Consider the following 25,437-nt stretch of genomic DNA (forward strand, 5'->3'; position numbering starts at 1 on the left):
ACAACAAACAAGACCCAGTGGAGCGCTAATAAAATTAATAAACTCACCCTTTTAAAAAGGGATATGAAATATGAGGGAATCTGGAGAGAGAATATAATGGAGACAATAGTGTAGTATGTATGGACTTGAGGTACATAAAGAGAGGAATTTATATGTAACACACTCACATGGTACAGAGCCTGAAAACGATAGGCTCAAATCATAAGCGCAGGGGTGTTTTAAAGCAAACACCAAGCTTCTTCGATGGTTTAGTAGCAATCCTCAAAGAAAGGGAGAGATAAGGGGACAATGGACCAAAGTCCTAGTGTGTTATCCTCAACCCAGAGTGGTACCAAAACAAGTATAAATGCTTGCTCACCTTTTAGAGAGCCAATCCAAACTGGGCTCTCAGTGTGATAGATAGTGTGCCTTTAAGAGGGCACTGCTCTTCTTTGTGGCAGGAAAGTAGATGCAGGTCGTAGGCTCAAATATAAAAAAACTTTTTATTATAAAACACTTACATAAAATATAAATAAAAAAGTTCCCATAAAATTATGGTGTAAAGATGAGTCCTCTTCCGAGACGCGTTTCGCCTTATGCAAAGGCTTTTTCAATCGGTATCCTGCTAGTGTCTTCCTGCTGTTTAAATATCCAGAGAGTCCTTCCTATTGGTTCTTACTGCCTTCCGGATGACCAAATATGGTGAGGGGTGTTACGATCAGCTGTTGTGAGTTCTCGTAATTCCGGAAGTGACGTATCGCCCTTGCCGCGACGTCACTTCCGTTTCAATCGTAGCCGCCATTTTGGTTAGTGGCAAGCTTCAAGCTCATTCACATAGCGTTAGTGTTGTGGAATACAACGTAAAAGGAAAGGGAAAAAGGGATCAATTCAACATCTTGGTTACATAGGTATATTAATAAGACAATAAGCCCAATAAGAGTATGTTTGAAAGGAGATAAACTTAATCCTTTATATTAAGCAACAGCCTATATTCGGCTGTGTAAATAGATGGTCGTTTTAATCTTATATATAGGTTCTTAAATATATAAGAAAATTTACAGTGACACTGCTGTCTTAAAGGAATACAGCCACCTATATTAAGCTGTGTAAATAAATTGTCTTTTCAATCTTATATCTAAGATGTTGATTACATAGGTGAATTTTCAATATTAAGGGATAGCCTAACAAAATATAGTGAGGAATATATAGTGAGGAGCACCTTTTCGATTCGAATCTACTGTATACATGGTTCTGTTACAGTGGTCTAACTACAGGGGTCGCTGAGATCCTCTGTGTTCTGCCTGTCAGGGGGGCCTAAGAGTTGGCTGCCTTAGTGCCTCCTGAAGCAGGTACCTGCTTTACCAAAATATAGTGTCTGGGGAGGGGTTGTAACCAGGCAGCAGGGGAGCTTCCATCTTCATGCTCATCCTACAGTGTTCCCTCATGCACACTGTGGTGATACTGGGAGCCATTACATAACGCCACTCCAGCCCCTGCATCACTAGAGCGCTAATGAGGGAGCTGTCCTGGAAGAGCATGAAGATGACAGGATCATAGCAACTCCACTAGACCCCAGGGAAAGGATTGACACTGGACCCTACTGAAAGGATCTCCACTGGACCCAAGGGAAAGGTTTTTAATTTTTACACCGTTCTTGTAATCTATAGTGGGTAGATCTGTTTCCATTGGACAGAGGCAAAAGAGGTGAGATAGAGATCATTTTAATGTATTTTTCACTTTCTATCACTATACAAACAGTGTATCAGTATATCTAATGGATGTTATGGCTGTTATTAGAATTATAATCCTGAGCAACTCGCTGTAATTATTTTGGGAGGATTAAAACCAAAGGCATTGCTTGGGTAGGCTGTCGCTGGGGGAAAGCTGAGGGCTCCAGCCTTTAACCCAAAACCTTTTTGTCTGCTCTGTAAACTTGGGTACAACAATCATGGACCAAGAGCCCAAGGCAGTCAGGAGACCAAGTGTGCAGCCATAGTTTGTCTTGGAAGATCAGACGATCTCACCAACCAGCATGGCATCCATTTCAGAAATGTAATCCTGCCTCGCTGCAGCTGACTTATACCTGGAAACAGAAGTTGCCTTGGGAGGAGGGCAGCAAATTATGTTTTGAGATTAAAAATTGGATATTTTGTGACCCTAGAAAAGCCCCTACCTACAACTATATGATTTTTTACATTGCCACTTGATGCACTATATTTAGAATTCATAATATAGTACAGTGTGGGGGTATTGCTGTGGCTGCAAGGATTTAATTTGTGTTTAATGATACAAGTTTGTGGTTAATGATATCGGTTAACCACATACTTATAGCAGGGTTAATACAGCATGGTGCACGGCTAAAAAAGCAAGTGTCGAGTTTAAAAAATGGGTTTATATAAATCTCTGAAATTAATTTAAATGTTTGGTGTCATTGTGTCATAATCTGAACACTATACATGTGAATGTGATAATGTGATAATACTACGGTTTAGGGCTGGAGATAGACCATGATATAGAGCCGAGTTTTGGGAGAAACTTGCATTAATATAGGAGGGGTTCTAAATGGCTAAAAGCTCACAGTCTTTTAGCCACCTTGCAACACTCCTAATTGGAACCATATATGCACTAAAGGATTAATGTCTCAACAGTATGTTCCCATCTCACAGTATTGGTGTAAAGGAAATACTTCAGAAAGCTCCAACCCCATTTTACACCACATGAGATGTGTGACCTATCAAAATTTAGAAACAGCAGTAAATGTCTGCCAATTGACAACAGTAGAATTCCACATTTGAAATAACATTGGATCAGGTTTAATTTCACTTTTAAACTTAATGACGCATAAAATAGCATGTTTATATCATAAATAAGTATCCTTCAAACACATTGTAATACGAACATAAAAATGTTCATGCAAAAAATGGCGGAGATGTAGTCATACAGCGCCTTGCAAAAGTATTCACCCCCTTGGCATTTTTTTTGTGTTTTTTGCCTCACAACCTGGAATTAACATGGATTGTTAGAGAATTTGCATAATTTAATTTACAGAACATGCCCACAACTTTGAAGATGTTTTTTTTTTTTTTTTTTTTTTTTATTGTGAAGCAAACAACAAATAGGACAAAATAACAGAAAAAGTAAATGTGCATAACTATTCACCCTCCTAAAGTCAATACTTTGTAGAGCCACATTTTGCGGCAATCACAGCTCCAAGTCGCTTTGGATAAGTCTCTATGATCTTGCCACATCTTACCACTTGGATTTTTGCCCATTCCTCCTTGCAAAACTGCTCCAGCTCCTTCAAGTTGGACTTGTGAACAGCAATCTTTAAGTCTGACCACAGATTTTCTGTTGGATTGAGGTCTGGGATTTGACTAGGCCATACCAACACATTTACATGTTTCCCCTTAAACCACTCAAGGGTTGCTTTACAGTGTGTTTGGGGTCATTGTCCTGCTGGAAGGTGAACCTCCGTCCGAGCCTCAAATCACACACAGAGTGGTACAGGTTTTGCTCAAGAATATCCCTGTATTTAGCACCATCCATCTTTCCCTCAACTCTGACCAGTTTCCCAGTCCTGGCTGCTGAAAAACATCCCCACAGCATGATGCTGCCATACCACCATGTTTCACTGTGGGGATGGTGGTCTTTGGGTGATGTGATGTCTTGGGTTTGCGCCAGACATAGCGTTTTCTTTGATGGCCGAAAAGTTTAATTTTAGTCTCATCAGACCAGAGCACCTTTCTCCATACATTTTGGGAGTCTCCCACGTGCCATTTTGTTTTTTGCTGAAAGTAATGGCTTTCTTCTGGCCACTCTGCCATAAAGTCTAACTCTATGGAGCGTACGGCTTATTGTCGCCCTATGTACAGATACTTCAGTCTCTGCTGTGGAACTCTGCAGCTCCTCCAGGGTTACCTTAGGTCTCTATGCTGCCTCTCTAATTAATGCACTCCCTACCCGGTCCGTGAGTTTTGGTGGGCGGCCGTCTCTTGGAAGGTTTGGTGTTGAGCTATGTTCTTTCCATTTGGTTATGATAGATTTGATGGTGCTCCTGGGGATCATCAAAGATTTGGATATTGTTTTATAACCTAACCCTGACTTGTACTTCTCAAAAACATTGGTCCCTTACCTTTTTGGAGAGTTCCTTGGTCTTCATGGCAGTGTTTGGTTAGTAGTGCCTCTTGTTTAGGTGTTGCAGCCTCTGGGGCCTTTCAAAAAAGGTGTGTATATGTAATGACAGATGTGACACTTAGATTGCACACAGGTGGACATTGTTTCACTAATTATGTGACTTCTGAAGGTAATTGGTTGCACCAGAGCTTTTTCTGGACTTCATAACAAAGGGGTGAATACAAACACACATGCCAATTTTCTGTTTTCTATTTCTAAAAAATAGTTTCATGTATATATTTTTCTCATTTCACTTCACCAACTTATACTACTGTGTTCTGATCCATCACATAAAATTCAGATTAATAAAGCATTGAATTTAAGGCTGTAATGTAACAAAAATAGGTAAAAAGTCAAGGGGAGGGTGAATACTTTTGCAAGGCACTGTATTTATTTTTTCACCCTCATGATTAAAAATTGATCTGTCATTCAGCATTTTTCATTAATTCTCTATGGATTCCTCACTTGACACCAAGTAGCTAAGAAACATATTGTTAAACGACAGTCAGTCCCTGATTCTATTTTAAAAGCTCTTACCACCCCATATGTCTCTATGCAATGCAAATGTGCCCTTTCCAATCATGATGGAAAATAAAGTTGCGCTTCATTCTAGCTCACCTCTTGTCTTTGAACTTCAGATATGAAAACACTTGAACTCACCACTAATAAATATGAAATAGAATGAATAATAGCCACAAGTAATCTAGCAAAAAATCACAAAATACTTGATTATATATATATATATATTTTATATATTATGTATACAAGTATTTTGCTTCTAAATATATGTATATATACACATTTATTTAAAACAGACATGTTTTAAACAGAAATTAATAAGCTAATGTACATTTGTTAACAACAGTATAGTACATAGATATTAAAAAAATATTTGTGTTTTGTGTTGTGTTTTTGTGCATTAACAACAGATTTGTGGTTTTACAGAAATGCATGACACATGGATTGTATGAGAGTATGGTAAATGAAGAAAAATCTGCCCCCATTCCTCCAACAATGTTTATAAACTGTATTCACTTACTGTTCATCAGAAAACACAAAAAAATTAAATGTAACACTTAAAGGACCAGTTTAGGCACCATAACAACTTATTTAAACTAACATCGTTATGGTGCCACGAGGTCCCTGGCACTGGCTCTCCTTGAGGGGTTAAACCATTCCTTATAGTCTGTGTTGCAGTGCTCCATGCCTCTCTGTCCTTCCCTTTTTAAATAATAAAAAAAAAAAACATACCATTTTCAAGCTTGTTTTATTAATGGGGAGCCACTGATTGGCTGAGATAATCAGATGAATGCCCACTGCCCGATTCTGCAAAAGCCTTCTGTTTTTTCTCACAAAACGGAAGGACAGAGAGACAGGTATATTCAACGCTGGAATACAGACTTTGAGGTTAAACCATTCAAGATGAGCCAACACAGGGTTCCTACTGGCATCATAACTTTATTTCGATTAGGTTGTTATGGTGCCCAGAGTGTTCCTTTAAAGCCCCACAAATCTTCCTCATTGATCTAATGCTTGTTTTCACATCGCAGAGAAACATTTTTTTTTTTACAACGAATTAATTTTGTCCATCTCGACCTCTGCAGATGTTCATTAAACTGCATGCCACTAATTTCACAGTACATTTGCCTATTTAATTCTAGCCACTGCAATCTAGAAGCCAAGGAAGAGGTGGAAAGGAGGGGATCTTAGAATAAAGAGTATATCACATGAATTATTATCAATGTCATTTATGCTACATAAATCTTATGTACAGTTACACATAGTGCATTTACTGTCATGTAGTTCTTTATTTTTACATTCTGATGGTATTTATAGAAAACTGCATTCGTCAAAATGCCATCATGGTTATAAAAATACATAAAAGCAGGGCATTTTTTTTTTTATAAATTATTTTATTTACCTACTGTAAATGAAAAAATATATATGTATTTCTGTGTACAAAGCCTGTCTGAGATAATGCATAAGAGATACTATATTATCATAATATCAAACCCCCTAACATTTTTTATGTAAAGGAATATATTCAGAAAGAATAATAACAAATGTAAAATAATTAAAAATAAAAGAAACAGCAATACCTGACATGTACATGTAATTCCTATAGATGAATTTAAACTAATGAATTGCTATATTGTTTTATTCCTAAATGACTACATATAGTATATTATTATTTTATTGTAAGATCTCATCATTTCTGAAAAAAATAAATTAAAACAAATAGTTATTTAATTCATTGTCTGTGGTGCTTCCTATGCATCTAATATTTTAATTAACAGTTATACTATTTTTCTGGTAGTGATAGAGATGATAATATAACACCATTCAAGCCCACCGACTGCTTATTACAAACACTATTGTATACACTGAAATAATTGTTAACTGCTATTCAATACGGGGTGCATTTTAAAAATATTCGATTCTCATGAGCAATCCTACTTTGCTCATGAGAAACACTGGTCCTGATGTGTAAGTCTGCAATCTATTTACTAAACTTAGAATTTTAGCAAACTAGAGATAAATTAAGATGCAAAATCAGGGTTAAAAAGTAAATCTGTAGACTATAGTTGCGTTGGACAAGTTCCCCAGATCAACTATGTTTGTATGTTTACATTGAAAATAAGTAGATACACATTACATTGAAGCATTTCAGTTCACCTCCAGCTAAACTTTTTTAACCTGAATGTGTTGCTCAATTTTCTTTTTTTGCAACTCCAATTTGGCTCAGAATAGAAAGGATGCTTCGCCATGTTTAATCCTCAGTTGTCAAAGCTTAATTTTAGCTCAGTTAAATTTGGTGGAATATATTTAAGGAAGAATGTGCTTGCGTATAAAGAGCCACAATTACAGGGTTTTCAACTGGTTTTCTATTTGTTCTGTATTTTCTTAAAACAGTCCAGCACTGGATGATCTGATCCTATATCTCGCTTAGCATATAAAATATTCCCCCCATGTCTGATTTTACTTGTTAAACTCAGAGGTGTTAAGAAAACATGAGAAAACATGAGAAAACATAGGCAAATACAACAGAGCTGGAAAAAAATCTCCAACACAGCTATACTCACAGTTTCAAAACAGAGATAGGTAGGTTTCTAGTGCTTGCAATGTGGAAAGCAACTTGGACAACCCAAACCAAAGTCTATCCTATCTAATCACAAATGTTTGGCGTAGAAGGGAAAGGGAGAAGGGCCTTAATAAAGATCAGATCCAAGTCGATAAGAAACGAGAGAGAGAACAAAATAAATAAATGAATATATAGTGTAGTAGGTTGGTAACTACTATAGAGGAAAATAGAGGAATTGCACTTACACTGTTTGGAGCTATAATGTAGCTCCTATAGTTGTGTATGGGTGGTATAATCCTTGCCTGTGAAAATGAACTTGCTATCTTGATCCAAAAGGGTGTAGTCCAGGTATATAAAGAAAAGCAAACAGTGACACTAATAATAATTTGTGATTTATATAGTGCTTGTCTCCCTGTGATACTCAAAGTACTGTACAAATATATGAAACAGACATAAAAGTTAAGAGTTTCTAAAAGTAAGATGTGTTGACTGAATGCATTATAAAAGAGGTGGATCTTTAGCTTTTTTTAAGCGTCTGTAAGGATGGTACCTCTCTGATTGAGCAAGGTAAAGAGTTCCAAAATATGGGGGCAGTGTAGCTCAATGCTCGGCAACCTGAGTTTGTGTTTATTCTGGGCACCAACAGGAGGGATTTGTTGGCTGACCAAAGTGAACAGGATGGAACATATGGTGTCAGGAGTTCTTTCAGGTATTTTGGGCATTGATTGTTTAAGGCTTTGGTCAGTAGGCCAATTTTAAAATATAGTGTAATATGTCAGTTATTCAAGGCTGTGGATAAAATATATACAAAGTGCACACTCACATTTGATGGAGTCTTCTGATGGCTCCTTTTGCAAACCTTCTAGTTGAATAATCTTCACTCTTGGATATATGTGTGGTTCTCACTCTTGGCTATATCTACGTCAAAATCCTAACTGTGATGTATATAAAAAACAAGAAATAAAATATAGTGCACACTGTGTAATAAAATACATTACAATAAAGGAGATGTACTCACTGTCTTAGAACAAAAGAGTGGTTTTGCTCAATCTAAACGGCCTAGGCATAGGTGGTATAATCCCCACCAATTGGAACAAGATTGAATTATTTATTTACACAGACTGATTTCAAAATGTATTATAGTTTAAAGACACATTATTGTGAGTATTATTGCAGTGGAGCTCTATGATACACTCAGACACCCCAACCTTGAGGGACTCCTAGAAAAGAGGGATAATAGGAAAGAAAAGAGAGACGAATAGATTTGAGTCCAAAGTAGGGACTGTCCATCCTAAATAGGGACACATGGGAGGTATGTTGCTTGCTTAAGGCAGGCATGGTATTGTTGCACACAGAAAGGTAGATTAAGCTTTGGTGAAGATACATATGTACATACATAGTGTGTTTGATTATTTCAATTTGGTTGAACTATTATCAATTTGCATAGTATTAGAATTAAAAAGACAGCACATACTGTTTTAGATTTTTAAAAATGACACAGCACACCGTAATTTAAATTTACTAAAACATTGAGCATTTAAATTAATTTTGACTCTTCCACAGTTATAATGTATTGCATTCTAATTTAAAAGATAGAATTATATTGTAATACATTGCCAGTATGATGAGTATTGAGGAAGAAAAAGTACATGAAAGGAAATGTACTGTAATCTTGTATAATTATTATCATATCTAATATAAATGAGGAAATGTAAGTTTTACATTTGTTCGTAATGAAATATAGTAGAGATAAGGTACTCAAACCATTCAGACCATGTTGGAATATATGATCATAAAGTGTAGATAGTGTCTTAATCACTATGCATTATTAAAGATTAATAGAAAATCATTAATAGCATCCCAGTTATAGTGTATGTCACTATTCTCTGTCTGTGATGAGCTTGTCTGTCCTCAGATTTGTTCCCTGATGGTAATGATCGAGCTCTCGTTTAAAGGCATAGGGTTTCCAAATTAAACTTGTCATTTACAGAAGAATTTAAAGGGTTAAACAGTATTTTCTGCCAGCTTATTGTTTGATGTGTAAGTCTGCAATCTGAAGCTCAAAAGCCTGATGCAGATTGCTTATGGAACGCACAAATGTTGAATATGGTCTTTTTAAACAAAGAAATGGTACTTAGAGTAACCTTTTAGCCTAAAAGATATGGATTGCTTTAAAAAAGGCACAGAAGCCCACCACAAGTATGTCTTTTTTTCCTCACATAATCTCCTACAGCCCAAACATTTATTTGCCAAAGAACCATATACCATTGTGCCCAGTACATGTGCCATGATTCCCAGTTCATAGTGACATTTTCCCTGTCACTATCCTGCCCTCTTCAGTCTTGGTCTTGGCTGTTTTGTCTACCAGAAAACCGACTGTGCCCAGCAAGTGGTCTTTCTCACTGTTCTACACTCTAAATAGCATTTACATTGCACAGTGCATAGCAGCAGTGCTACATTGCTGCTGTGAGCAAAATTCACACATTTTTCATGCAAATGGCATGGACAAACCTCTTGTTGGATTTCTCACAGTAAAGATACAAACTTTGCAAAAAAAAGATGCAGATGCAGGAAGATTGTAGCTAAAAAAAAATAATTCTAACTAGCATGTACATTCCATGCTATATCGGCAAACACTCTGTGATTTTTCACTATTAATTCTAAAAAAGGCATTTTTTAAATTTATTTATAAAATATTTTACCAGGAAGGATACATTGAGATTTCTCTCGCTTTCAAGTATATCCTGGGCTCACTAACACTGCATCATTACAAAAGGATACAATATAATATCAAAATATATATATATATATATATATTAATACATAACACATATATAAATTTAACACAGGTAAGAAATATAATCATTTATGATTACAGGCACATTTATTTTTGAGATACGTAGAGAGAGCTCTCTTAGACATTTTGGGCTGAGGGTAGATTTGAAAGTTTCTGGGAGGTTATTCCATAATTGTGGTGCTCTGTAGGAAAAGAAGGCTGTTAATATAATGTAATATGTTAATGTAAGATATGGTTTCATATGTAAGACAAAACTTGGTTCTTATTCTGGGGAAAGTGTTAACTATAGAGACATCCCAAACAGAAGCCAGTAGAATATCTTTCAATAGTTAACCATTATGATAGCACCTGATTTGCCTTGATGAATATGGTCCGTTGAGATATAACTGGTGAACTAGGATTGCACTGGAAGATGAAAACGATACATTGACTCATTGTCAGTCATTGTCAATCACATCTCTTAATTTCAAGTTAAGTAAGTAGAAAGAGTTGTAGTCATTTTCTGTGTTATTGACAAGGTATGGAATTGTAAATCCAAGGAAATTAATATGTTTGCCAATAGAGGCAGTGTAAAGAGAAAACAAAATGGGGCCAAGAACAGAGCCTTGGAGACTCTAAGCGAGACAGGATGAGGGGAGGATGTGTCACTGGAAAAGAAGACACTGAGTTACGTTGGAAAAGATAGGATGAGAACCACAAAAGGACCATGTTAAACATGCTATGGGAAGAGTTTGCAGAAGGAGAGCATGATACACAATGTGAAAGGCAGCAGATAGTTCTAGAAGTATTTGTATGGACTAGTGGCCTTTGGATTAGATCATTAGTTACTTTAATCAGAACAGTCTCAGCAGAATGGAGGGGGTGGAAGCCAGATTGAAGAGGGTCAAAGAGAGTTGGAGATGAGAAAGCATGCCAAATGTGTAAAGATGAGTTGTTTTGGAAGCTTTGAGGAGAAATGGAGTAGATCTATAGCATGGTAGTTAGACTGACAAGACAGGTGCCTTTTTTTTAGGATAGGTAAGACAGTAGCATGTTTAAGAAGAGCAGGAAAATGCCAGAAGAAAGAGAGCAGTTGAATATATGCGTTAAGGATGGCATAAGACAAAGGGAAAGAGGTCTGATAAGGTGGGATGGAATGGGATCAATCAGACAAGAAGTGTAGGTGGAGAGGAAAGGAGTAGCATAGCCACCTTGTATCCAGTAGCCAGAGAGAAGGCCTGGAGGGTTGGAAGGGTACTGTCCAAGTGTGTTTGAGAGAGGAGTGAAGGGGGGAGAATCTATGGCACTATATAAATGATAATTATAATAATAATAATAATAATAGATATGTGTTTTTTAAATTGCATAGTATATGTTTGTATTCAATTAAATTATACAGCGCTGCAAAACTTGGTGACATTTTATAAATGCTAAAAAATAAAAAATCAGTCTTGTGCATAGCAGAAAAAATCAGTTTCACCAAATAGACAAGTCAAAAAAAATAATTTCAATCACCGTTTTGTCTTTGTCCCATCAATCATTTCTTTTTTGGAGCCCAGACGGAACTCTAAATCACAAAACAAACAAAACTGACCGTCTATTGTCTGTTCTGTTGTTTATTTCATGATTTATCTATATAGCGTTTTAGAGCTACGGCATTCTGCCCAAAATTCGGATAAATTGCAATTCATTTGAAACCGAATGCACAAGTCTAAAACAAATTGGATTCCCAGTCTCTTCATGCATTGCCCAATTTATTCAAAATTTGCGAATACGCAGAAATAAGTACGTTAGGATTCAAATGAAACGTGCGTATGTGTGAAAAAATGTTTTCGCAATTAATTTCGTTTTTAATTATGTTTATTTATTCATGATTGTCTCTATGTTATTTATTAGTTGGGGATACGATAAGGAGGGTGGATAGAGCAAGGAGAACATTTTCAGATATTCACAGATATTCACATGTATTAACATACATTAATAACAGCATATTAGCTGACACTAACATTTCTAGTACATTGCTATCTAATTTTCAGAATTAAAATTAAACATAGTTTCTGTGACTGTAGGTTAATGACATTTTAAATATAAACATGTATTGATAGTTACATATTTTTGACATTCTGTTGTGCACATGGTCAACAATCCTGGTTAGACCAAGGAAAAGCTTTAAAATGCACATTTAAAAAAATAAAAATAAAAATGTGTATACCTTTTCAAGTGAAAACATTGCCACTGTTGCTTAAAATAATAAAATGATTCAGTTTGAAGGATTAATCTTCAAATAATATTGTCATTAATACAGTAGAGTGTATGGGTTTTATTCACATTTTAGTCATCCTTAATAATCCATGTAATTTGCTCACAAATCTCCAGCGCAAAATGCTTCCTGTTTCGGAGACAGTATATTAATAAAATATAATGCATGAATGAAAAACTTCCTTTGTCTAGCAAGATATTACTGTGTAGGGAATAGAGATATGGATTCTTAGTTCCAGCTGATGCTGATATATGACAATTTTCTTGCTTTGAGTAAAAGTGTTTCACTTCCATGATTAACATTTATAATTATTATATTGTGATTACATGGTTAAGTGGAATATGTTTCAATTAATACATATTAAGTGTTTACAGGTATATGCTCATGCACGTTTTTTTTTTGGACACTTTAATGAAGATTTGCCATCTTTTGTATCACAACATTACTATAGGGTAAATGCAGGGATAAAAACAGAGAAAATTTGAACTATAAAATCGGACAAAAGCTTAGAGACACTCAATAGTTTGACCTTCGGTAAATCCCTATTCTGGACTGTCCTTATGGGTGGAACTGGTCTGATGTGCCTTTGAATAGGTTCTCTCTGAAAGGGCACACGTGAGCAAAGGCTGTTTTGAGATCTGAGCAGAGATTTAGTGATGGTCAAGCTATTGAGTTTCTCTCAGTTTTCATTTTCTTTGTTTTTGTCATTGTATTTACCCTATAGTAATGTTGTGATACAGAAGATATAGGTGTGAATTTCTGAAATACACAATATCCAAGAAATAGCTAAACCTCGTAAGGCAACAAATGCATTTTTAAAAAGCAACATTTCTGTATTCTACCTGGACCTTTACTAGGAGTCATGATACTTGATAAAGTTTTGAGGGGAGATCCAAAACATTGCTATTTGAAAATTGTATTTGTACAGTGCTGGCTATTTTGTAGATTGTGTATATCAACAATAGCTGCTATATATTTTTTAGATATATTTGTGTTTGTCATACATCAGTTTCAATATATTTGGCAAGCTTTAAAAACTTTACAATGACATGCAGCTCCGTAGGTCCCCTATTTACAAAATTAAGACTTGTTTTCTTACATTAATGAGTCCCTTAACTACATAAGTAATTTAACAATGTCATAAACAACTTATCACAGTTGATTGAACGTCGAAGCTGGGATATTACGTGTCCTCTCCTAAGACAGAGGCATGGTTAACAATTTAATTAATACATTTCCATAAAGTTCTTATTATCCAGCAATGTTATGTGTGAGAAAATAATGTGTGAAAGTACTTTCAAACTTGGAAGTAAAGTGGGCATAATATGTTTTATGTTCCTGTAATTTTTAAAAGAAAGGAACACTTATCACATCCAGAATAATAAAATCTAAGAGATTCTCCGGTATGGTGATGATGCTGTCTATATAGTGGGTAATATTAGAAAATATTAGAAAAATATATAATCAATGCATCATATCTCAAGTAATAATTAAATGCTTTAAGTATGGGTTGCTCTGTCTCATAGACAATTTTATAAAAGTTACCAGCTGGTGGATTCAACATCCAAGCATTCTGTGAACATTCTTATCATATGATAATAAATGCACATATGTATTTTCATGACTCAATGTGTTCACAATTTCCATTTTGAGGGAATTGGGTGTATTTTCCTGGAATTTTGAAACATTTAGCTTTGAGGTTGACACATTCACTTCCGCAACAAATGTTACAGCTGTAAATAGTCAAGTTAAGTGTATACCTGTGCTTCGCCCTTAGGCTAGTCAGTAGCACCATATCTTTAACCACAGCAATAGCATGACATACTTGAGAAGATAAATTGGAACACATACACCTGTATAACTAAGACCGAAAAGTTTTAACTTGTGTGGAAAGTCATTATGTCCATCTGAATTTCAAAATTTCACATTTACTGTTTTCAAAGAAAAGATCGGCGTTGACTTAACCCCTTAACGCCGTTACGGCGTTCTATGCCGTCGCGGCTTTAAAGGGCTTTAAAGCCGTTGCGGCGGCATAGAACGCCGTAACGGCTGAAGCCCCCAGGAGGTAAGCTATACTTACCTCCGCCGCGATCCTCTTCTGGGGGTCTGCCTGAGAGCCCAGGCAGCCCCCCTCCGGCAAATGAGGCCCCCGGGGGCCATGTGATCGCTCTCAAAGAGCGATCACATGGCCCCCTATAGCTGGCTATGGATCTGCCAGCAGGGCGACTGTCTAAAATATTAGAGAGTCCCCCTGCTGGTAGGTAGTGTAAAAAAAAAATTAAATAGACATGTTAAAATAAAATACAAGTATTTATATATATATAATATATGTATATATATTATATATATAATATATATACATATTATATATATGTAACGTCATATGTAATGTATTTTAATATTAATATTAGTATATATATTAGTATTAAAATACACTTAGAATGACGTTACATATATAATATGTATATATATATTATATATATAATTGATCTACATATATATATTATATATATATACGTATAATTACAATAATAAATAAATAAAATAATAAAATAAATAAATAAAATATTGAAACAAAATTTAAAATAAATTATATATTCATATGTAATTTCATTCTAACTGTATTTTGTTATTAATATATATATATTGGAAACAGAATACACTTAGAATGACATTCTATATATATCTATCTATATATAAAATACAAATAACCGCAAATATATATAGATAGATAAATACATATAATTACATGAAAGATTACATTAGTATACACGTAGAATTTAAATACCTATAAATGCATATATATTAAAATTCTACGTGTATATTTAAGTAATTTTTTAACGTAATTATGTCATTTAATTAATTAAAATTTGATTGACATGCCTGACAACACAGGGAGAAAGTGCAGAGAATTTAATTTGCAAGCACTATATTTGACCCTGTAACTCTCCAAGACACCATAAAACCTGTATATAGGGGGTACTGTTTTACTCGGGAGACTTCGCTGAACTCAAATATTAGTGTTTAAAACTGGTAAATTGTATTACAACGATGATATTTTAAGTAAAAGTGACGTTTTTTGCATTTTTTACAAACAAACGGCACTTTTATGGACTATATTATTGTTGTAATATGTTTTACTGTTTTAAAACACTAATATTTGTGTTTAGTGAAATCTCCCGAGAATAACAGTACCCCCCATGTACAGGTTTTATGGTTTTTTGGAAAGTTAGAGAGTCACATATAAGGCTCGCATTTCATTTTTTTGACATTGAAATTTGCCAGATTAGTTATGTTGCCTTTGAGACCGTATGGTAGCCCAGGAATAAGAATTACCCCCATGATGGCATACCATTTGCAAAAGTAGACAACCCAAGGTATTGCAAATGGGGTATGTCCAGTCATTTTTAGTAGCCACTTAGTCACAAACACTGGCCAAATATTAGTTTTTTGCTTTTTTCACACAAAAACAAATATGAATGCTAACTTTGGCCAGTGTTTGTGACTAAGTGGCTACTAAAAAAGACTAAACATACCCCACGTTCAATACCTTGGGTTGTCTACTTTTTCAAATGGTATGCCATTATGGGGGTAATTCTCATTCCTGGGCTACCACACCGTCTCAAAGGTAACATTACTAATCTGGCAAATTTCAATTTGAAAATGGAACGTTCTATATTTGACCCTGTAACTTTCCAAAACACCATAAAACCTGTTAATGGGGGGTACTGTTGTACTCGTGAGACATCGCTGATTACAAATATGTGCATTTTGTTGCAGTAAAACCTAACAGTATTATGACATTTACAGCTAAAATGTGAGGCGGAACTACAAATTAAAAAAAAAAATTCTAATTTCTTACAGTTTTTTTTTATTTTATTCATAATAAATTGTTTCATATATAAATATTTTATATGAAATGAAAGCCCTGTTTCTCCTGAACAAAATGATATATAATAAGTGTGGGTGCATTTAATATGAAAGAGGTGAATTACGGTTGAACAGACATATAGCGCAAATTCCAGTTTTTGTTTACGTTTTGTTTTGATCAGAACGTGCACTATTGACTCCGTCCTGAAGGGGTTAAGAATATAAAAAGAACAGAAAACTCACAGAGAAGATATGGAACTTATAATAACTATTATTTAAAATAGAAATAGTAATCAATGCACATTAATGTAATAGAAGAATAGTCTATATAGCATAATTAATAAACACAAACAATGTTTATGGTACATTAAATATATAACATACAATATAAAAAGTTAGTATTTCAACTAGTTTCATAGTTGTAGACCTGCAACACAATGTTTTTACACTTAAAATGATATATATATATATATTACACAAAACCCAGCACACTCACCTATCCACTAAACAGCAACTTCAATGTTGACAGATTTTATTAGTTTTTTTTTTTTTTTTAAACACCTAATCTAGGCAAAAATAATGGGGGTTTAGTTACATTATATGATCATACAGTGCATAAGCCTGCCACAACGTCAATGTTCCCCATCTTTGGCAGGTCCTACTCTAACAGCCTAATGTATGCTCTTATGAGATTAACCCACTTACTTGGGGGGGGGGGGGGGGGGGGAATTCCATCTGGAGTTCTCTGCAGTACAAGGCTAAATAGGGCCCTAGGATGAGGCACCTGTGACAGGGAGGGGTGCAAAACCAAGGAGTTGGCCTGACTCCTAAATATATATATGAAGCAGGGGTGGGGAGGCTGCACTCACCTGAACATGCATAAATGGGGGTGCTGCTGGGGGCCAAATAATACAATACACAAAATCCAGCGCACTCATCTATCCACTAAACTTCAATGTTGACAGATTTTATTAGTTTTTTTTTAAAAAAATATTTATATATATTTAAATCTAAATAAATTGTTTAGCTTTCCCATTTTGAAGTAAAGCAAAAAAAAAAAAAAAGTAATAAAAAATAAAAGAAAAGTAATCCTAAATAATAAAACACCACTACAATTTTAATATGTTTTCTTAACAGGATGCATCAATTGCTCACAGATTCCACATGATGAGAGAAAGACACCCTGAGAAGTTCAACAGTAGGTAAGAATATATGTGTACTTGATGACTTTCTGTATAGTACGTATTATTTTAAGATAGTATGTATGTATGTATGTATATAGATGTTATATGCATATTATTATCAATCAATTGTATATTCAGAGATGTTAACATCCTATAAAACATATTCTTAAATTAACTGTGATAATACTATGTAGTAATGATCTGTAATAATAATAATCACATAACATACGCATAAATCATGTTGTAAATAATGTGTTAATTTATATGTAATACAATTTATTGTTATAGTATTACGACACATATCGGTAACCTTTCCATGAGTCTCCAAATTACTTTTATTCCTGATAGTTTATATGACAAGATTACATATGAGTGAAAAACTTGTGGTTGGTTGCCTAAATGTTTAAATGCTGACCTGAATCTCAATTCTGTATTTATATACATCTGTCATAGACAATCACAAATGGAATGTTGACAGACTATTTAATTGTCAACATACCTAGATTACACCCTCCCAAAAAGTTGTGATGTTTCAAGTACTTCTCTCAAACTGTAGAGCAAGGGTAGTCCACCTTCAGAACTCCAGATATTGTGAACTACATCTCACCTGCTGCTTTGCCAGCATTATGGCTTTAAGAGTATTATGATAGATCTAGTCTACAACATCTAAGAGTGCTGAAAGCTACCTTTCCCCTGCTATATGGCTTTTTGTTATATGCTTGGCATGTCTCTTACCACGAAAAGTCTAACTGATTAAATCCTCATTCCACCATTCTACATTTTTCTTCGATTCATATAGGGATAGAAAGGAACCAATGACCCTTTTTGCATTGCATGACTTCTCCTAAATAATGCTGTGTCAATAATAATATTCTTATGGCACACATTTGGCATCTTTGTAGCAGAGAACACAGTACAGGATGTTTATTACATTATCCTCTACAGCCGCAGAACTAAGACAGTGTTGAGTCTGTAGACTCAAAAGATCTTACTGCCTGTAATTTTTTTTATTCTCCTGTATTCCTGTGGCTTTTAATTTAATTATACAATTTGTGACTTAGTTAAAATGAATGTTCAATTTCTTTATATGTGATATTATCAGCTCAATTATTGAGAACCTAACAGGGTTTTTTTTAGCACTGCAAGTTATGCTAAAAATAGTACTCTCCAACTGTTATAACTTTGCTGTGACACAAGTTTGCAAAGGTTTCTGACTGGAGCATAAGAACTTTGGAAACAAAACACCAGCTAAATAAAAATTGTCATCTCAATTAAGCTATCTCCATGGATGAGACCGTGACCGTCAATAGCTCCAATTTATCCAAATTCAATTGAAGGCTAGCCAATTTACCATATTCTGCAAAAATGCCATTAAGTTGGGAAAAGTTATTCTAGGCTGACACTCTAAAAACAGCATATTAAACGTATTCACAGCACGCTATGTTCTGCACACCCCTCCCCCCTCCATATCCACCAGATGAAGAACCTCCTGTTTCATTCTAGAACCCCTCCCCACTAAAACAAACTCCCTAACTGTTGCATCAAAAGAATTAAAGTACATCCTCAGGAGTCTGATGGGGATGGACTGGATGAGATAAATGAGCTGGGAGAGTAGATTCATCTTGATCACACTCAGACACCCAAATCATAACACTTATAGCCTGCCCCAAGACTTTAAGTGCTCCTGTATAGTTAAAAGGAGAGGAAGTACATTTCTATGATACAATTGATTTGGATCATTGTAGATCTATTTCCCAAAATACTTGATGGTGTTTGCGTACCATCCAAATGGAAATTGTCATCTAATTTAAATTACCTCCACAGACCCATTTTCCTTTTTGGCCCATGTGGATAGAACCCCGTCGGGTAGTGTTTTGTGTGTGTGAAAGTGAGGAGCCCTACACACGTCCATCTTGGCGGACCATCAAGCCATGCCCCCTCCAATCTTTTTTCTAGAATCTTTTCTTCGATTTGCAAAATGCTTTTTTTTTTTTATTGTCCCTCAGGACTAGCTATTAATTTTTGTTCATAATTGGTTAAGCAACACTTTCCAATGTTTTGCTAAACTACATCAAATGTATTCACTTAATTATAAACAGTATTTTATAATCATTGGCTAAATAATTAAATGCACCAATGAATGAAAATGAGTTAATAAGTATTAAAGATGGGATGTTGCGTTGTCAGGAATTCAGTGAAGAAGTATTCATGGAAATCATTGTAATACGGATCAGTGGGGCATAGTGCTTTTAAACAGATGATACGTTGATTATATTAATAATAGCTTAGCAAATATGCTTTACATTCTTTTAGCTATTTGTATGTGTGAATAAGGAGTGAATAACCTGACAAAATTAGTTATTGGTTCACAAAGACTTTTAAAATACGATTTTTACCTCTTGTAAACAAAAATAACAATCTTTTCTAAATTACCTTTCTATTATGTGTCTAATAATTCAACAGAACATATAGCAAAGTAGTTACTGATTATGAATAATATAAATTAACACAAAAGATATTGTTTTTACCATACAAAACACGCTGCACAAAAATTGTATCAATAGACTTTCATTTTAAACTTGTATGTATTGCAATTTAAGACACTGAGCACTTTGGTAATTCCACCACGTTATTTTTAATACCTTTTATAAATGTCTTTATACAAAACATTATTTTCTTTTGCAAATCTTTCTTTTATTGAGACATTGCGTAAAACATTACACACCACCGTAAAAAAGGAGTTAGAACATATGTTAGAATGCCCAAAACACTGCAAATGCATATATTCCTGTTTAAACTGTCTAATTTCTCAAGTATAATAAAATATGCAAGGCTAACACATCTATGCGTTATAACAATATTATGGAGCATGCTAAACATACTAAACTAGTAGACATGTGATTTAAAGAGAGAGAGAGATTATGTGTGGCATACAAGCTATGCTAACACAAATAGGAAGTCAGTTTAAAATACAAAATAATAACATGCTTGGTCTGCGAGTAAGTTAAGAAATCATGAAAAAAAACACCAGGTCTATAGTGAAACTAAATGCACTAATAATTATTAATAAAAAAAAAGGAATATTAATAATGGTGACAATAAGCAGTAACAGGAGAGGCAGTGCATTTTCACAAAAGATATGTTGCTGGGCATTTGACTTAATGAACAAAACACTAACTGGCAGTGCAATTAAGGCACAGCTACTGAAATTAGACAAAAAATGTATAACTAAGTATAACATAGTACAAAAAAAAAATGCCCCACCAGAATAAAAAGAGTTAATTGTCATGTTCAGCCTATGCCTCAGTCCTGGTCTAGCTGGGATCCAAATCCAATTTCAAACAAAGTATAGTGGGTGGTTCCTCTATTTCTTCCAGGCCTCTCTCTGAGATCTCCCACAACACGATTGTTGAAACAGCGGTACTCCAACCCTCTGCACTCCAAGCCCAGGTTGTAGTGAAAGCCAGCACCTGTACACCGCCTAACCCTCCATCATCGGTGGTATGTAATCCTGCAGGACTCCCAAAACAAACCCACAGCGTAGTGGATGGGGGATGGGTATTGCGTCCATCTCTGCTCTCGGTCTCACACACAGCACTCTCACACACATCACTCTCACACACATCACCCTCACACACACACATCACCCTCACACACACACTTTACCCTCACACACACACTTTACCCTTCACACACACACTTTACCCTTCACACACACACTGCACCCTTCACACACACACTGCACCCTTCACACACACACTGCACCCTTCACACACACACTGCACCCTTCACACACACATACTGCACCCTTTACACACACCCACTGCACCCTTCACACACACCCCCTGCACCCTTCACTCACGCACACTGCACACCTCACACATACACACAGAACCCCCAACACACTGCACCACACACACACAATACATCCAAACATATATAAATGTGATTCTTTGTTAAACTAATTTGCATATGCCCACCCAGAATCCTTTGCGGTTGCAACATCGCTGCAGTTATGGGATTTATGTGGGAAAAGCAAGTCTTATGGCTTGACTGGTGTGCAGATTTTTGTTTAACATTGTATTAATTATATATATATATATATATATATATATATATATATATATATATTCACATACTACAGCACCCCTCACACACACATACTGCACCCTTTACACACACCCACTGCACCCTTCACACACACCCCCTGCACCCTTCACTCACGCACACTGCACACCTCACACATACACACAGAACCCCCAACACACTGCACCACACACACACAATACGTCCAAACATATATAAATGTGATTCTTTGTTAAACTAATTTGCATATGCCCACCCAGAATCCTTTGCGGTTGCAACATCGCTGCAGTTATGGGATTTATGTGGGAAAAGCAAGTCTTATGGCTTGACTGGTGTGCAGATTTTTGTTTAACATTGTATTAATTATATATATATATATATATATATATATATTCACATACTACAGCACCCCTCACACACACACACTGTACCCCTCACACACCTACTACACCCCTAAACACATTACATTCCAGACACACACTAGATCCCTACCCGACTCTGGATCATCTACACACACTAGATCCCTATATACCCTCTGAATCCACTATATACACACACTCACTAGATCTCCTATACACCTTTTGGGTCCTTCAAACACACACTAGACCTCTACACACAAACAAACACAGCACCACCTACACACACACACACACTACATTCCTGACAGATACACTCTGGATCCCCTGCACATGCACAATACTCTTTCCTGGCCCTTTTGTCTCCTGGTATCCCATTTATAGAGACGCCAGAGACAAGTTTCAAGGAAACACAGCACAAGCATGTTATTACATTTGCTTGCACTGCCCTGAACAAATACAGGGCCTTTTTCCCATGCTAGAGCTCTTCAGCAGAGCTCTGCACCTGGTCTGCCCTGGAAGAGCATTGAACCAACATGCTCACTTTAAAAGGGGGCACACACCCTCTCTGCCCCGCCCCCTTCTTAGTGGGCTGCTGTGATTAAAAAATACCTGAGCCGAATTTTTTTCCCAGTACGGCACCGGACACAATACACTCCATGTGGGCTGGTGAGGGAGATCTTTGAACTCCCCACTGCCTGTCATGGAATGCAGCAGGGCCAGCGCTCTGATAGGGACCGGCAGAGGAGATCCTGCGATCTACCATGACTGCCTTGGCCCATGGCCATCGCGGCCCACCGGGCATTTGCCTGGTGTGCCCGACGGCCAGTCTGGGCCTGTTTTTAAGGATAACATTAAAAAGCATTGAAAAAAATGACTTCCCGTTGTGTAGCTAAAGAATTGGTCCTCCAATTAAAATTGCTTGGCATCTTTCAAGAATTCTGTTTCTTTAATAAACTCCAACTTTTATCTGTCAACTGTGAAAAGGGCTGGGTTAATGCTACCAAGAAGGAAACCCGCAATGCTGAGATAATTACAGGTACTAAAGCCAGGGCATTAATCATTGAGCTGGATTACCATCTGAAAAGGCATATATAGCTTAATGTTTTGCCAAATATGTATTTTGATTGTTCTGGTGATATTAAACAGTGACTTTGATTGTCTAGAATCATATCAAGTAGTAAACCTCTTGCATATATTGTTATGAATTGCACTTCATGTGTCATGTCATAATTACTGTGTAATATATTAAACCTTTTAAGCACTATTTTACTACATCTCCTCTCTAGCAGTGAACATGTTAAATGACCTTTATATAGGTTTTGGGAATTATAAAAAAAGAATAGCAAATGTGATAGTGTAAGGATTTAACATTAATCATGAAGTATGTAAATACAATGTTGTTTATTGAATCAAAGTATGTCTTTTACATTTAACACCAGTCTAGAATCATTTTGTTTTTATATTTTGCATAAGTGAAACTTGGTTGTTTGAGTTTAAGGCTATGTATCTCTTCCATGCAAATAAATAGATAAGAATTTGATATTGATTTTTATCTTGCAATACTTAATAATAGCATGTTTGCTGTTTTGACTATTTTTTGCATAATAACAAAGTATATGCAAAAGAAACCTATTGAATGGCAGTAGGAAGCAAATATAAAGTGATTATCATTTTTTTTTTCTTAATGCCTGGCAATCTATGTATATATACTTTTACATTCCATCTCCAGTGAAAAATATAACATTCTGCATACTTCAATACTCAGTTACAATTATTTCGCTAAATGTGACTAACTAAAAACCATACAGCTGTAAACTCTGTATACAACAGGATCAAGAGATATACACAAAGAGGTAGGTGGAACACAAAGGGGTGCCGAGAGATGCACAAAGTGGGGGGGAGGAGATGAAGGATGGAATAAAACACAAAACACTTTACAATTCAAGGAACACCAATAGGTAACTCTGGTCCATGTGCCAAATAAGCTAGGTACACTTCTGTCTTTATTAAAAACTGTCTATTTGTTATGTTGTCATTTTAAAATAGTTTAGTTCAAACGTTATCAATGAAACAGGGACGATAACATTTTGAGTCCAATATAACCGTGACAAAGGAATGACAAAGGAAAGTCAAAATAATTCTGAATAGTCCTTCTATTGATGCAATATTTGATGGCTGACATCATAGGCAATGGTGGCGATCTATCAAAGTGTTCTGTTCTAAAAAGTGGTCTGAGAACTAAAAATGAGGCAATCACCATGGAAACTAGTGCAACCACTGGTCACATTTCTTTGGTGTCTCCTACCCATTTACATGCACCGCTTTTTAGAACAGAACACTTTGAAATCTCATCCAAAGTGCAATATATGTCCAAAGGAAACACATATGTGAAAGATCCTGTTGACCTCACCTGTCTCATCAGATCTTTCACAGACCATAATTATGTATACTTGCGTATGGGCCTGAATAAACCAGTGATAAAAATGGTAACCCAACATTTTGCATACAATGCTACCAGAAGAATCAGAGACAATATAGCATCACTGTGAATGAAATGCTAGCCTAACAGTCCAGTAAGTGAATCTCTCATTTATACTTAGTTCATAGTCTACTGGGTCTAGCTGTTCTTTCAAAGGTGTCTGTTTATGCATAATAAGGCAGAATGCCTATGATGAAGGAAATAAAATTAGTAACATAATAAGGTAAAGAACCCATCAGGATGGAGAAAATAGTATATAAATATTATTTTTGAAATACTATTTGTTCTTTTCTAGAATCAATAGCAAACTGAAAATGGTTGAGTGATACCTGTTAAGGTAAAGATACAAATGTAAATGTTAGTTACATATTATCACAATGTATATTGCCTTGTATATATCGAATGTGAAAAAGTACAGTAGTTTAATTTTGTACTTTTCACTTGAAAACTTTAAACCACTTCTTTAATGTAGATATGCAAAATTTCAAGCATGCAAATGCACAATGAGATGATGAATGTATGTAAGATAAACACAGAATAGACTAAATGCATAATAGACACCTAATTATGATCACATGCTTTACAATCAAAACGCATTCATCCAAAATCGTTGATGACCTTGCATACTTGTTTAAAGTAAAGTGTTTCTGCAAGTGATGATCATCGTGTAATAAAAGAAAAAAAAAACAAAACAATGTAGGGATTCCCAGTTCAGATGGGACAAGAAAAATTGTGTCTGATTAGCATCTATCGAAATGCTGAATGATGTTATACAGTACTTTTTTAAACATGCTCCAATTAAATGTTAGTAATTCTTCCAACACCAGAACGTCTGCTTTATAATGTGTTTATCTTCTTCCATTTGACTAATGATAAAAGTTTGCAGATCAGTCCCTTGGTAATAATGCTTTAGATTTGATGAAAGAAAAAGTTCTCAAACTTAGCCATTCCAAAATTCTGTTTGTCCAATGACAATGTCTGTGTGTATGTGTATAGAAAAACAATTTTAAAAAATCAATTAGAATTACACAAAATACAAACAATCTGAGTATATTGTTACTACAAAAGCATAAATTATTATTATTATTTTTTTTTTTAATGAATTCTTTATTTTGCATTGTCAGTGCAATGTATGCATTACAACAGGCTGTTTTGGTGATTTCAAAAGAACGCAATGTGAACAATAACA

At 35.4% G+C, this 25,437-nt stretch overlaps 1 protein-coding gene across 3 annotated transcripts in view; it reads left to right on the plus strand.

The window, feature by feature from the left end:
- DGKB (diacylglycerol kinase beta) overlaps nucleotides 1–25,437 on the plus strand; it is a 567,171-nt gene that overhangs the window by 303,228 nt on the left and 238,506 nt on the right. For all 3 annotated transcript variants that reach the window (XM_063452403.1, XM_063452402.1, XM_063452404.1), the window contains exon 20: nucleotides 17,278–17,342. In XM_063452403.1, coding sequence (XP_063308473.1) covers nucleotides 17,278–17,342 — 65 coding nt within the window. The remainder of the gene's footprint in view (nucleotides 1–17,277; nucleotides 17,343–25,437) is intronic.

The sequence above is a fragment of the Pelobates fuscus genome, chromosome 4 (assembly GCF_036172605.1).
Source record: "Pelobates fuscus isolate aPelFus1 chromosome 4, aPelFus1.pri, whole genome shotgun sequence".
Lineage (NCBI taxonomy): Eukaryota > Metazoa > Chordata > Amphibia > Anura > Pelobatidae > Pelobates > Pelobates fuscus.